The sequence below is a fragment of the Gossypium hirsutum genome, chromosome D11 (genome assembly GCF_007990345.1).
Source record: "Gossypium hirsutum isolate 1008001.06 chromosome D11, Gossypium_hirsutum_v2.1, whole genome shotgun sequence".
Lineage (NCBI taxonomy): Eukaryota > Viridiplantae > Streptophyta > Magnoliopsida > Malvales > Malvaceae > Gossypium > Gossypium hirsutum.
The window spans coordinates 12,892,449-12,907,316 of record NC_053447.1 but is presented as its reverse complement, the minus strand read 5'-3'; the positions used below and the strand labels follow the sequence as shown (position 1 = coordinate 12,907,316).

Sequence of the window (14,868 nt, the reverse complement as noted above, 5' to 3'; positions counted from 1 at the left end):
TCCAAGTACCGCCTTCGATATAAATTTTTTTGGGGCTCAAATGAAAATTGGATAAATATCATGAACAACTCCCAAGTTATTTTAAATTTTATGATAGTTACTTTCAATTGTTAATAGGTTAAGCCAAAAATTTGGTGGGAAGTACAAGTACATTAACAAATGTAAGTTATATAAAAATTAAAAGTTGAAAGATCAAACTAAATATTTTAAGCCATAAGATATAATATAATAGTTACTCATTTCATCCTCTAATAATGTATTTGTTAATTCTTATGACTAGGGAAACGAACAGATCATTTTTACCGAGTTTTTCGGAAAAAAAACCGTGGACAATAGTGGCTATGCTATGGCAGCTATGTCTAGGGAAGTCGGGAGAAGGCAGGAAATGCAAGAAAAGTAACTAAGAATGGAACAAGACATTGACATGAGATGACAAGAGTAAAGAGGAGGTACACATCACATATTCCACATGACTTGTACAACCTAAAATAGTTCCTATTAAATATGAATACAAAAGAATACAATTACCCCATTTCCATCAACCAAATTCACTTGGCCCCATTCTTTTCACATGACCTGTTTTCATTTTTTACACGTAATAATTAAAACTAATTTTGATCCCTTCTAAGACTAAGATACAAGTACAACTGTAGTTTGCTCTTAATTTTATATTTGTTTCAAATTCAGAATTATTTTATTTATAGTATATTTAAAAACAATAAAGATGTTAATTTATATTGTTAATTATAGATAGTTTCATTTTTAAAAAAATATTAGAATCTTGATTTAATCCTCTTAAAAATCATTAAGATATAAATCAATACAAAAGTAAATTTGTATTTTAGCTATTATAAAAACATATAACTTATTTTCGCCCAAAAAATTCTGGCTTCTCCTGCTAGGTAAATTCCCCTTTCAATTTGCCATATTCTCCAAATTAGCGTTTCATTTTCGACAACTCGGAGATGTACGTTACTAATTCACGAGTTGTTGAGATGCGAAGGGAGGGAGAGCCAGCGGGTTAGCAACTGAGTGGAAAAATCGTGTTTGAGTCAATCGCATAGCGATGCCATTAACGCATGTTTTGTAGAAGTCAAATTTTGATGTGCCAACGCTGCCTAAAATAATGCAAAACCTTAGCATGGCCATGCATTTTTCTCGTTAAAAATTTCAAGCTGAACTGATCCTTTTTTCCCCCTTCAGCTGCCATTTCCATGCAATTTCAACAAGAACTTGATAACGTGAAAATTAACTAATGTCAGAGAAGATGTTACGAGATAGGGTAGGTAACCGACCTGCTGTTGGAAGGAAACACAAATATCTAAAAGTGGAGATCCTAATTAAGACAGCCAAAACAACCCACCCATCATCTCTTTTTTCCTTCCTTCGGTCCAATGATTTAACATAGAATCCAACAATAACCCACACGATTTGTTTTTTAGAAAGATAAAGCAAGTCAAATTACTTTACCCACGCTTCCTTTATCACAAAGTAATCACTATCAAATTCAAGCATCAAGTGGACGGCTCCCCGCATTCAATGTAAAAGCAGCACTAGGGTTTTCTGAAACGTGAACCAATCCATCTATTTTATTGAATCAGCATTTTATAAAATCAGCCAACCATTATCCCTTCTTCTACTTTAGCCCTTTCCTGTGAAATTACACTGTTACTTACACTAACACTATCAATATTGTAATATTTTATTGTTATAATATGTAAATATACTCATCTCATCCATCTCCTTTTGCGGGTCCCTCATCCCACCAAACCCAAAAATCCATGCCCCATCACTACACAAGAAAAGTGCTTCCGTCTTTGTCCACAGTCTCCCCCACCATATGATACACCTACAAAAGAAAACCAAAAGCATATAAGGTGAGCTTTAAAAATTCTTTTCCCTTCAATTCCATCAAAACCCTGTTTTATGAGCAAAGCCCAAATAATAAATAATAATAAAGCAAAGAGTTATGGAATCTGACTTTGATAGCGGCCCCCCGACAACTTACTTTCCCTTGGGGGACCGAGGAATAAGATCAACTATGGGATGCGTACCGTTTTCTTTTCCTCTTTTTCTCATGTGAGGTGTCTATGAAGGAGGATTTGTTTCCGGCTTAACAACAGAGGAGGTATCCGGAGATTGCGTATGGTAAATTGCGGTGGCCAGTGAAATTGGCATGACGCAAAGAGCCTTTGATTGAAGGAATTGCATGGCAGCTCCGACATCTTCTTCCATCAGCTTAGCTACTTGTCTCTCTGTGCCATCATTTGACCATTTCTCCCAGGCTGGTTGGCTTCTTCCTCCCTCACCACTTTCATCCTGCTGATGCAAAGAGGAATGCTCAATTGCCTTATCTGAAATGTATACCAAATGCAGATAACAATATCCTAAGTGACATATGCATGAATCATTACTATATTTATTACCTCAACTGACGATAGTGGGAGGTCCGTTACGAGTGGTGCCACTGCACCAGCTGCGCCCAACCTACTCATGCTCAAGACCTGTTAAATAAATAATCACATTAGCTCATTCCTCTTTATTTCCTTCAAATGATTACAATTTAACAGCTCCTAAGAAAACATTATAGACCCTAAAACACTAAATGGGAGAATCCCTCTACCAGAAATGATTGTATGTCATCATCACCCTTTGAACTAGTAAAATTTCTGATATAATAGCATGAACCAACTTTTTACTGTAATTCATATTCCAAAGCCATAAAAGAGTTAAGTTGAACTTCTACAAGTCTATGTTATTTTAGCAGTATTTCGGTAAAAAAAGAAAGAATAAACAGATGCAAATCAACGTATGTTGAGAATAACTTCTAAAATTAGAATGCACATTCATGCAATAAGAACCACAGACTGATCCCATAAAGCAAGCAGCTCTATTATATGCTGTAAAGCAAAAATCAGAATAAGAAGTATGAAATCAAACAGGTAAACAGAGTTATAGATACCTTAACTTGGAGCCTCAGGAACTTCACATAATCTACAATTTCATCAAGCATGGCTGCTCTATCAGTCTACAAAAAGAAACATATGTCACTACTAATAGCAGTAAGATGCGTTGTGCATAGTTTAACTTTCTCATGGTTTACCTCCCAAGACACACAAATCTACCATAAGGTCACCCATGTCTCAAAGTGATCCCTATAACAATAATCAACTTAGCTAGGTTATACAACAGTAGTTGACGGTAAAGTTATTTAGTTACTAGCTCTGGAATTAGGACATCAATCCATTCAACATCTGTAGACACTGACTTTAACAAACAATAGAGGTAGCTTTAAATGAGTGGGCAAACCCTCAAAAAGTAATAAAGTTTAAAAAGTTTAAAAGCTTTAACGTCACAAGTTTAGTTAAAACTATTGCACAGTTATATGACAAGATGAAGCACATAAGATTGTGACAGACAGCATCAATAGATTACAGTTCTCTACTGTGCATGCTCCTTACTAATATTAATTTAAAAATAAACCAGTTAATCTTAAAAACATTTTTCTTGCCAACCTAGTTAACAGCACTACCTTCATCTGATGATAAGAATTCCAATATAAGAAAAAAGTAATCAGAGAATATTGCCTAAAAACAAACTGGAAATACACATCATTTCTCAAGTAAAAGGAACTGACCTTGTTAACACTAGGAACAAGTTCCTGCAATGCCCGGATTCTTTCGGCAATTCTCTCCCTGCGCAACTGTACCAAAGGAGAAAGTTGAAAAGTTCAATATGTTTAGTCATAGATGCAGCATTTGTTGAGCAGGTTCACTTTTGCAGTTTCACAACACGAGTGGCAATGAACTGCAACTTCACCAACTGCTAGCATAAAACCTGATTTATATATGGGATTTTATATACCTTCCTTATTTCTCTATAGTCTATAGGACTTTTCACCGATAGAAGTTATCGGTAATCTTTTTCTTTCCATTGCCGAAATACACATACTCAAAGAAAAATTCTCTTAAAATATAATTCTTTTCAGTGAGATTACTTCTACATTGCATATCACCCAAACAACAGAAATGGTATTTAAAAATGCAAATTCATTTAAACACCTTATCTGACCAAATAACTCACTAATTAAAACACACAATATAGCAATTGTTGCTTTTGAATATTTTCTCAGATAAGGAACTCACTTAGTCATGTCTTTCGTTTCAAGGACAGAAACATTCAGCTGAATTACCGCCCTTTAATATATTATGTCACTCCCATGTTTACTGTGATTATTTATAAACACTCAAGCTTACCCGCTCAGCAATGCTATGTGGATCTGTGGCCTGTCCTCGTCTAGCCCTCACCCTCGGATGCATTGCTGGTGGATGTGGTCCAGCAGCAACAGTAGCTGGCACTGGTTGTCCATGGAAAACCTGGAAAGTTATAAAAGTCGTATAACCAATTATAGAATTTATGGAAGAAGGTACAACTAACATCAACACCATCTCTCCTCTCGTCAAGGTAAGAAAAAAAAGGGTAAATGAAGAAATATCATTAAAGCACATAATCGATTGAGGAGACAACAATCTTATTTTTATTTAAAAATAAATATCTGGATTCTAAGCATGCAGCTGTGGAAAAATGAACAAAAATCTTGACGATAGCTCCCGATGATAAAATGTCTTGACCGTGACTGATACTTTAAATCTATTTTAATAAGAAAAAGGAAACTCAGATCCCCCTTTCTTCTGTAATAATTTTAACTTCTCCACTTTTTCCAACATAACAAGACTGTTCCGAAATTCGACAACTTCCACAGGTAACTTAACTCTTATTAGATGTTGACATATTTTGGCAACTAGGGACATGAAACCTACCAAAGGAAAATATTCTAAATTCAATTGAAAAAGTATAACTTTAATACAAATTAAGGAAGCAACGACAGTCTACCAGTCACTTATACGGCCTTTGGTGCAACTCAAAGGAGAGATATTACAAAATTTTCTGTCCCTAGCTTGAAAGTTTCAAGTTTCAACCATGTGTTCTCTACTCCTAGAAAATTAAAACCTCCTTTTTACTCTTGTTTATTTCCTTATGCAGGTTTGCCGCTAATCAGCAGTTGATTCAGACTCATGCTTGATTGAATAATTGAATAATGATCAACTGCCAATTAGATTATGTCTCTTAAAAAGTCCTAGAAGAACCTTCATGTATTCTTTCCTTTGTCAATTACCAAAACATGGCATCTCACCACAGTAATTCCCAACCCACCCTGCTCCAAATATTTGTCATTCTTTCTCTTGTCTTCTCTGCTATTAGACACAAACACACATGACATAAAAACATGATAATAATAAAATCAAACAGACAAATTCGCTGTCACCCACAGTTGACAATAAAAAGAAAAAATAATAATGTAACAAGGACAATAAAACATGCTTTAGTTAGTGGGAAAAAGAGAAATAAAGAAATTTATCAAATATTAGATAGCTCCTTACTTAAGTTTCTAAAACGAAATTACTATTTAAAATAAGTATTTTTATCCTTTTAGGGAACCAAACAAGCACACTGACACAAGGGCAAATTATTAAATGAAAAATACAAAGAATTCATAGATTACTATTTTTTTTCTTACGTTTTTAACAGAAAAAGCTCTGCCATCAACGACCTCGTTGCGGAAGCGCTTGCTGCTACCGGATGCTTCCTCGGGCTTCAAAAACCCACCTTTTCCTTGCTCCAAGCTCAATCCCAATGGAAAAACCTGTCCGTGAAACGCACCGCCTCCACCGCCGCCTATAGCGCCGATGTGTCCGGTGCCACCGCCGGAGCTGAGCTGCAGAAGCATTGGCGCTCCAGCCGTCGTGGCGTTTCCAGACAATCTACCGTCGGGCCCCGCTAAGCCAGTCTCAGTAGGCGCAAAGTGGGAGAGTCCGAGGATTTGCTCGAGGAAATCATCAGCGGGGGACTCGTTGGGGTTATTAGCCATGGATTGAAGTGAGTCGAAGTGGCGAGTTAAGGCTACCAAAGAGCATCTACATGCAAAAAGGAAATGGCTAAAGAGAATCGAACCAAACAAAAAAAGATCAACTTTTCTTTTAGGGAAAAAAAGAAGAAGTCTTTTTCTTTTCCTTTCGTTTAATCTTTCTCCGTCCCTGAGGAGACTGAGAAGGGGAAAGTTCAGAGTTTTAGCTTAGCTTGAACTTTCCTTTTTCTGAAAGAGAAACAGGAAGTGAGAGAAAGAAAAACAAAGGAATGAAAAAGGGTGTGGGGTTTTTTGTTCTAGCATTTCGTAATCATGCACCCGCCCTCACATGATATTATTTTCAATAAAATCTAAAATATTCATCTTTATTTTAATGAGGTGCCATATCATCATTTGACTTATCATTGTCACAAATGTGATGCTTTTTTTTGTAAGAAAGGGAAAAAAGAAAAGTGAAAGTACAAAAATTTACGCTGATCAACAAAATGGTGTTGCCAATAAGTCCCAAGCTTGACAAGGTTTTATGAATTTATTTAGTCTAACTTTGTATTTTTTTTGGGGTAATTATGACAATAGCAATAGTAAGATATAACTGTAAACCTATTGGCTAGTTAGTTAGGTATACTATGTGGATATGTCCAGTTTATTTGGGTTTTCATGGTTGTCATTCGATGAGCAAAACGTAAGAGTTAAAAAGAAAGGGAATGTCTGTAAGGTATCCTAGAGAACGTTGTTACTTGATGTAGGATTTAGATTTCATGCCGTATGGGTTCAATTTTCCAGTGAACCGTAAGTTGTCCACAAAGCAGTTTCTCACATTTGTGTTGCAGACAAAATAAATGAAAGCTCCTGACTCTGTCTCTTTGGATTTTCAACATAATTCATCTAGCTAGGAGGAGTTGGCTGTGGAGTCTGGGTCGCCCTGCATAGAATGTAGCCATACACAAAGGCGAAGGGTTTACTCCTATTATTGCAAAAGCGCCTCTGGAACGTAGATGGTTCGTAGATGTAAGTGAGATGCCAGAGATAGTCAGGGGAGGGTGATCGTTGCTGTAGCTCCGTGATATGCAAGGTAGATCCTAGGGATATTGATTAGATCCCTTGCCGGTGATAGTGTCAATTGAATTGGGAGGGTAGTTAAAGTAGGATCATGTATTGTTGATGGCAAAAACTTGTGCAGGCAAGGACTGTCATGGGGTTTGGTTGTTGATTATCATGGTATACTTGGTTTTTGTGTTTCCAAATTTGCCACAGGATAAGTATCCAAGCATTATACATAGATTGTTGATTAATTTCTGATGCTTGATATTGCTTGATCCAGTGACTGATCCACTCCCTGATATCAGAGAAGCCGAGTTGGTCCATTCAAATAGACCATAAAGAACCAAACCATATAGCTTTGGCGAAAGGGCAGGTGCGAAAGAGGTGATCTAGATTTTCTTCGCCCTGATTACAGAGCAATCATTGCATATGTGCAATAATATGCCGAAGATAAAGGTGGAAACGATGTGGAAGACGGTCATGGCAAAGTTTCCCAAGGAAAATAAGTAGTTTTGCGGGTAGCCGTATTTTCCAAAGGGTTTTCCATTTAACATTGTGAGAGCTTGTCGAAGTGTCCACTTGATATTGGTTGGAAAGGAGTTTATAGGCTTCGCTTTACTAATAATTTCCACACATAACGATATTGTCCAGTGGTTAAAGCAAACCCTCAACATATGAGTTCGTGCTCCTATGTTTCCCCCATTTGATCACGGGTGTGTTGTTGATTCCATTAATGTGTGTACATCTTTAATATCGGAAACAAATGTGGCAGATTTGAATAAAGCGTTGGTCCATTTTTATGAATGGATACTCTGTCTCCTTTCCAGATTTGAATATCGAGAGCCCAGAGGCATATGTCCCGTCCTTTAAGCATGCTTTTCCTTGTCCAAGAGTCAGTGGATTGCGGCTGCACAAAAAGGAAATCATGATTTCTACAATATTTCGTAAGTAGAATGAATTGAGCTAAAGAGTGGGAAATAGTGAGGATCCGCCACGCCTGTTTACAAAGAAGTACGTCATTTGCGAGTTTAGTTTTATGAATCTCGAGCCTCCCTTGGGATGTGTGTAGAATAGATCCTATTGGAAAATATATACATCACAAATCTAATAAAATTAATTATATGCTATTATTTATTATCACGTTAGCCCAAATTAAAATTGATGTAATTTGGTTCATGTTTGTTAAGTTTTAATTATTAAATAAAATATGAGTCAAATTTATGTAGATATTTTAATAACTAATTTTTAATTAATGATGAGCTGATTAGAAATTATGGTCAATGTGCAAATGTTATATATTAAGTTTATGGTCCCCAAATTACACATAAGATAACTTTTCTAAAATCTCATCCTTAGAAAATAGTGAACAATTTTTATCTGAATTTCAAGGAATCGATGGATTCAGGTACGCTTCCGCATCTAGTTCTTATTCATGATTTATTCTTGATGATTTTACATGATAGATCTTGTATGATTAAGTTTTGTATCAAGGTTTTAACGATTCTAACAAGTGGCATCCAAGCCTCGTCATGTCGAATCATTACGAATTGATTAAGTTTTTTTCTTTTTTGAATGATTGATTTAAGAAATTTCATGGGTTTAATATTTCATGTTTGAAGGTTTATATTAATTTTCTTTTGTAATATTACTTACCGAATGACCAAATTTAGTACAACAATTTAGTTTAAAATTCACTGTTGCGTTTCAATTTTTATTTGCAAATCCTGTGTTTCAATTTCTATTTTAAAATCCTTTATGGCATTTAGTTAAAAAAAAAGTTGACGGTACAGATATTGATTCATATTTATATGTTTCGTTTATATATAAATATATAATATATGCATGTTTTGATTGATTCAAGGTATGTGATGCATGTTATCTTGGAAAATTATATAAATATAAATATATATGATTATTTTTTAATTTGATTGAAAGATGAGATTAAGATAAATATTTTGAAATAAATAAATTCATATTTTGGCTTTGAGTGTCTGATATTTTAAATAAATTAGTTGAAACAAAATGCTGTCAAAGTGATCTCTTTTGCGTAGATTAGTTTATTTAAAATACCAAGATGATTATATGTTTTTGTGATTCATGCGTTTATTAATTGACCCAAATGTAAGTTAGTATTTGGTAAAATTTCAATGACATTTGTAATGATAAATGTGTGACAATTGTAAGGTATTTTATGTGAGCAATAAGTCAGTCCAAAGATTGATTAATTGTTTGACATAATTTATTGTCAATGTTTGATTGCTACAATAAGAGTATCACTTATTGTTAATATTGTTATCCAAAGACTTGATATTAATGTTGTATTTGGTATCTTGAGATGAGATCAATCATTATCGTGAATTTATTGCTTACTTATGAATATTGATGTGAGCTTGTTTTTATTTATTTTTTTGTTTTATATTAAGTTAATTCATCTTCTGCTGCCACAATATCTACTAATAAAAATTCTATACCCATGCTTAGTGGGACTAATTTTAAGGAATGAAAAAGACACTTATTTATAGTGCTTGGCTGTATGGACATAGACCTTACACTAAGGGAAAAACAACCCGCAGAAAGCACCACTAATGTTAAAAGGGATTTTGAGAGGTGTGATTATTCAAATCGCATGAGTCTAATGATCATGAAACACACCACTAATGGCTCGTTAGCCTAAACTTTTCAACAGAAAACCCTAGCCCCTTTTGCGCCGCAGCCTAGCCTAACGCTGCCACCGCTCCTAGGCCTTTCATCTCTGCCACCGTCATCGCCAACCATCCCCTGCAAAAAAAAAGAGAAAAAGGACAGAAGAAGAAGAAGAAGCAACACACGCAAGAAACAGTACAAAACAATAGAAAAAAATAAAAAAATAAAAATGTAAAATCGACTATAAAAAGCCTAAAAAACATATTGTAATGGTGGTTTTTTTTAAAAAGAGAAATCGAACGTAAAAAAGACAAAAAGATATACAAAAAAAACAAAGAAAAATAGAATACAAAAAAAGTAAAGAGTTAAAAGAAGGTAGTTTTTTTTTTAAAATTTCGTCTGAAATAAAAAATATAAAAAGTAAAAAAGGCTCGATTTTTACCTGCGGCGCTCTGTCTCCGGCCATCGTAGGAATCCTTCGTCGTAGGGGCCATCTCCTCTTTTCTTTTTACAAAAAAAAATCAAGAAACTGAAAGGTTTCATCTGTTTATTTTTATTTTCAAACTTTGGATCGTTTTTTTTGGATTTTGACCCTCGATCCGTGCTTTACACAAAAAAGGGTTTTAAAAAGTATTCTTGGGAAATTTTCTGGCCACCGGAGACGGTGATCACCATTGTCGACGACCAGCGGTCACAGTGGCCCGATGGCCGAATTCGGGGCGGTGCCCAGAGAGAAAACAGAGAGAAGGAAGCTTTTTTTGTTTTTCTAAAAAAACGAAGGAAATGATTTTTTCTTAAAATTTTTGCTTTTATAGCCTTACAAAACGGCGTCGTTTTGGGTTTCATTTCTAGGTGCCAAAACGGCGCCGTTTTAGAATCCAACCCGCCAACCCGACCCTAGCAAGGGTCCGCATGTTTTTAATAGAGGTCTAATTGCCGCCCCAGTCCTTCCACTTTTTCTTTATTTTTCAATCTGGTCCTATTCCCTTTATTTTTTTTCTTTTTAGATTGCACCGTTAATTTCAAATCTCTTTCAATTTGGTCCTCAGACTGTTGACTCCCTAGGGAAGGACACGTGCCCAGGAGCTTTGGGATAATTTCTCATTTACCCTGCTTATTTTAGCGTGTTTCATTTTGGTCCCCTATTCTATTTTTTATTTTTACAATTTACGTCCCTAAATTTCATTTAAATTTTGATCTAATCCTTATTTATTTATTTCATTACAATTTAGCCCCTTGATTATTTTTTTATTCTGATTTATCCTTTTAATTTCATTTAAGTTACGATTTAGTCCTTATTTTTCACCCTTTTGTAAACGGTTTCCTTTTATTTTTTTATTTACATATTTATTTATTATTCCTTTGATTTTATTCATTTACTTACTTATTTACTTATTTATATATTATTCATTCATTTACTTATTTATTTTAATTCCTTTATTCATTTATATGTTATTCCTTCATTTTTTAATATTTAAAGTTTTCTTTATTTTCTTTTATCGAGTATTTATTTCTTTTTTCTTCTTTTCTTCTTTGTGCCTTTATTATAATTATTACCATTTTATTATCTATTTGTCTAGTTATTTATTACTTCTTTATTTTTATACATACTTAAAAATTAAATTGCTTACATTTTTATTTTTATTTATTTGCACATTTGTTGTTTGTTATTTTTGTTATCATTATTATTATGATTATTATGATTATTATTTTATTATGCATATTAATATTACAATTTATTATTATTATTATACTTTCATATTTTTTATGCGTATTATTATTATGCCATTATTACTACAAATTGATGCTGCATTGTCATTCATTAGCACGACATTTTTATTTTCCGTATACCATCATTCTATTTTTTATGCACTTCCATTTGATTTTATTATTGCTACAATCATGTTATGGACCGTGTTCAAATACATTTACTCATTTCTATCCTATGCTCGAATAAGCTAAATACACATTATTTTAAATGTGACGTTCGTCTTAACATGATGCATAAAAAAGGATTTTTTTTTAAATCAAGGCAATGTTTATTATTTTGGAATTAGAAAAGTCGTGTTCTTAACTTACGAAATATGACTTCTTTATAAAACTGAGATAGTCGAATATCTATTTTAAAATAAATAAATAAAAAGATTTTGGCATTTGTTCTCGTTTCCGAGGATTTAAGGCATTGTGTCCTAACTTACGAGATATGATCATTTCCTCTAAATTAACTTGAAATAAGCCCTCTTCGTAAAAATTACTTTAGTTAGGTAATGTCTTAATACAAAAAGGGATCGTGTTTTAAACTCTTTTCAAAATTTCAATTCTCGACATTAAGACATCAATTAATCAACTAGGTACCAATTTTGGGCATCACGAGGGTGTTAATCCTTCCTTGTGCGTAACTGACTCCCGAATCCATTTCCTAGATTTTGTAGACCAAAAATCATTGTTTTAGTAAATTAAACCTTTTATTAAAACAATCAAATTAAGAGGTGATCCGATCACACCTTATAAAAAAGATTGGTGACGACTCTATTTTCGTTTTTTTATAAAAAGTCAATTTCAAAAAAAAGGTTTCGACAGTGCTCATTTGGCCAATTTTTCAAAAGACAAGGACAAGAAAAAAATTTAGAATAAAGCTGCTAAGGGTCCAACTCAAAAGAAACAACAACAAGCTACAGGGAGTTGTTTCTTTTGTAACAAGTCTGGGCACGTGAAGAAAGAATGTGCCAAATATTATGCCTAGTGTGCAAAGAAAGGTATAATTCTTAATTTGGTCTGTTCTGAGGTGAATTTAGCTTCAGTACCTAGAAACACTTGGTGGATAGATTGTGGTGCTACTACTCACATAAATGTTTCTATACATGGTTGCCTGAGTTACCGAAAGCCAAGTGATGGTGAAAGATACATCTTTGTGGGCGATGGAAAATCGGTAGAAGTGGAAGCAATTAGGCATTTTAGGTTGTTATTAGGAACTGATTTTTATTTCGATTTAAAAGACACTTTTATTGTACTGTCGTTTAGACGAAATTTACTTTATGTTTCTTCATTGGAAAATTTTGGATATTATTGTTCATTCGAAAACAATCAATTTAGCTTGTCTTTAAATTCGAATGTTGTTGGAACTAGTTATTTAAATACTTATACAACCTTTATTTGCTAGAAACAGTTGCATCCTATAATGAAACATTGCATGTAGAATCATGTGGTATTAAATGCAAATTAAACAAGGAAAATTCAGCACCATTATGGCATAAGCGCTTAGGTTATGGTAGAGTTGAATACCTTGTGTTTGGTGGTATTTAAAGTCCTTTGACTTCACGGGCTTTGATGGCTATGTCGATTGCATTAAGGGAAAACAGACTAAAACCAAAAGATTGGGTGTCAACAGATCTTCAGACGTCTTAGAATTAATTTATACTGATATTTGTGCATCATTCCCTATGGCATCTTAGAATGGTCAACAATATTTCATAACATTCATAGACGATTACTCACGTTATGAGTACCTATATCTCATTCATGAAAAATCTCAGTCTCTAGACGTGTTCAAAGCTTATAAAGGTGAAGTTGAGAATCAACTCAACAAAAAGATTGAAAACGTTAGATCTAATCGTGGTGGTGAGTACTACGGTAAATATGATGGCTCAAATGAACAATGTCCAGGACTATTTGCAAAATTCCTAGAGGAATGCGGTATTTCCCCATAGTACACTATGTCAGGATCACCCAGTATGAATGGTGTAGCTAAAAGATGAAATAGGACTCTTAAGGATATGGTAAGGAGCATGATTGCGTATTCTACCTTACCTGAGTCCTTCTAGGGAGAAGCATTAAAGACAACAACTTACATTCTGAATAGAATACCCACTAAAGCAAATAAAAAAACACTTTATGAGCTTTGGACAAGTTAAAAGCCTAGTCTAAAGAACTTTCACATTTTAGAATGTCCAGCTGAGGCAAGGCTTTATAGGCCACATGAAAAGAAATTGGACTCCAAAAAAGTGAGAAACTAATTTGTTGGTTATTCTAAGCGATCTAAGGGCTATAAGTTTTATGATCTCACAATTAAGAATATTTTTGAGATGAGAACTGCAACATTTTTTGAGGATGTTGAGTTTAGAGAGAGAAATAAGGTTAGAGACATTACTTTTGAGGAGGAATTGGATTCTAACTCAGTTTCTACTATCACTTTTGACGATGTTCAGGTTTTCATACCTATCATTGATCAAAAAGTGAATCCAGAACCTCAACAAGACAATGTTGAACAATTTCCTATTCAAGATGATGTAATTTTTCCAAAAGAACAAACTCAACAACCTCAAGAAAAAGTGCCATTAAGGAGGTCCACATGAGAAAGGAGAAATAATATTCCAGATGATTATGTTGTATTTCTCCAAGAACATTAATGTATGCTTGATAATGATAAGCTTCTTTGGAAACAAAAATCCTGAAGTGATTGGTTGTCACTCAATGCCAAAACACTAAGTATTTTCATTGTTTAGCTAATACAAGGCGAAGATTATTTCATATTAAAGCCTTGAAGTTAGAGGATGGGTCGTGGTGTTATGATGAATATAGGCTAAAATACGAAGCTGTTTCGTTTTATAAGAGATTGTATATTGTTGATGTACCTAGTTCAGGTAGTTTCTCTGTTAAAAATATGTTTCCTACTGTTGAGCCTGCTTTATTAGAAGCTCTTGGTCGAAGTTTGTCTACTCAGGAAGTTTAAAATGCATTATTTGGTATGGCGTTGCTTAAAGTTCCGGGGGTTGATGGCTTACATGCTCAGTTCTATCAATTGCAGTGGAATGTGGTCAATGAATCTTTGGTTTCTTTGGTTAGGAAAGTCTTTGAAGGCTGTAATCTAAAGGGTTTCTTTAACAAGACTTTACTTGTTCTTATTCCTAAAGTAACTGCCCAAAGTCTATTACATATTTTTGACGCATAAGTTTATGCTGTATGCCGTACAAGATCTTCTTTAAGGTAATTGTGAATTGTCTCAAACCTATCATGCTGGTCTTTATTTACATATGGTGGTAGCGATCTATATGAAGAAAGCATATGATCAGTTAAGATGCGATTTCATCAAAGACACTCTTGAAGATATTCAACTACCCAATTATATTATTCGCATAATAATGCATTGCATTTTGGTGTCATCAATGCAAGGCTATTTTACTCAAATAACCCAAAAAAATAATTAATTACATAAATGACCCTAATTCAAAAACAATTACCTAAATAACCTGAAATGAAAA

The 14,868-nt window shown here is 34.0% G+C and overlaps 1 protein-coding gene across 2 annotated transcripts; it reads right to left on the bottom strand.

Annotated features, from left to right (window-relative positions):
- Positions 1 to 1,559: 1,559 nt before the first annotated feature.
- On the bottom strand, positions 1,560 to 6,420 carry LOC107924527 (transcription factor UNE12). 2 transcript variants are annotated; one of them, XM_016855019.2, is made up of 7 exons: positions 5,579 to 6,420; positions 4,257 to 4,376; positions 3,638 to 3,703; positions 2,963 to 3,028; positions 2,427 to 2,504; positions 2,055 to 2,319; positions 1,560 to 1,849 (listed from the first exon to the last, which is right to left on the bottom strand). In XM_016855019.2, the coding sequence occupies exons 1-6, from the start codon at positions 5,927 to 5,929 to the stop codon at positions 2,089 to 2,091; spliced, it is 912 nt and encodes a 303-aa protein (XP_016710508.1). In that variant the 5' UTR covers positions 5,930 to 6,420; the 3' UTR covers positions 1,560 to 1,849; positions 2,055 to 2,088. The 2 variants fall into 2 exon arrangements, with proteins under 2 accessions (XP_016710508.1, XP_016710507.1); XM_016855018.2 differs by having other exon boundaries at positions 2,055 to 2,322; positions 5,579 to 6,341.
- Positions 6,421 to 14,868: the final 8,448 nt, after the last annotated feature.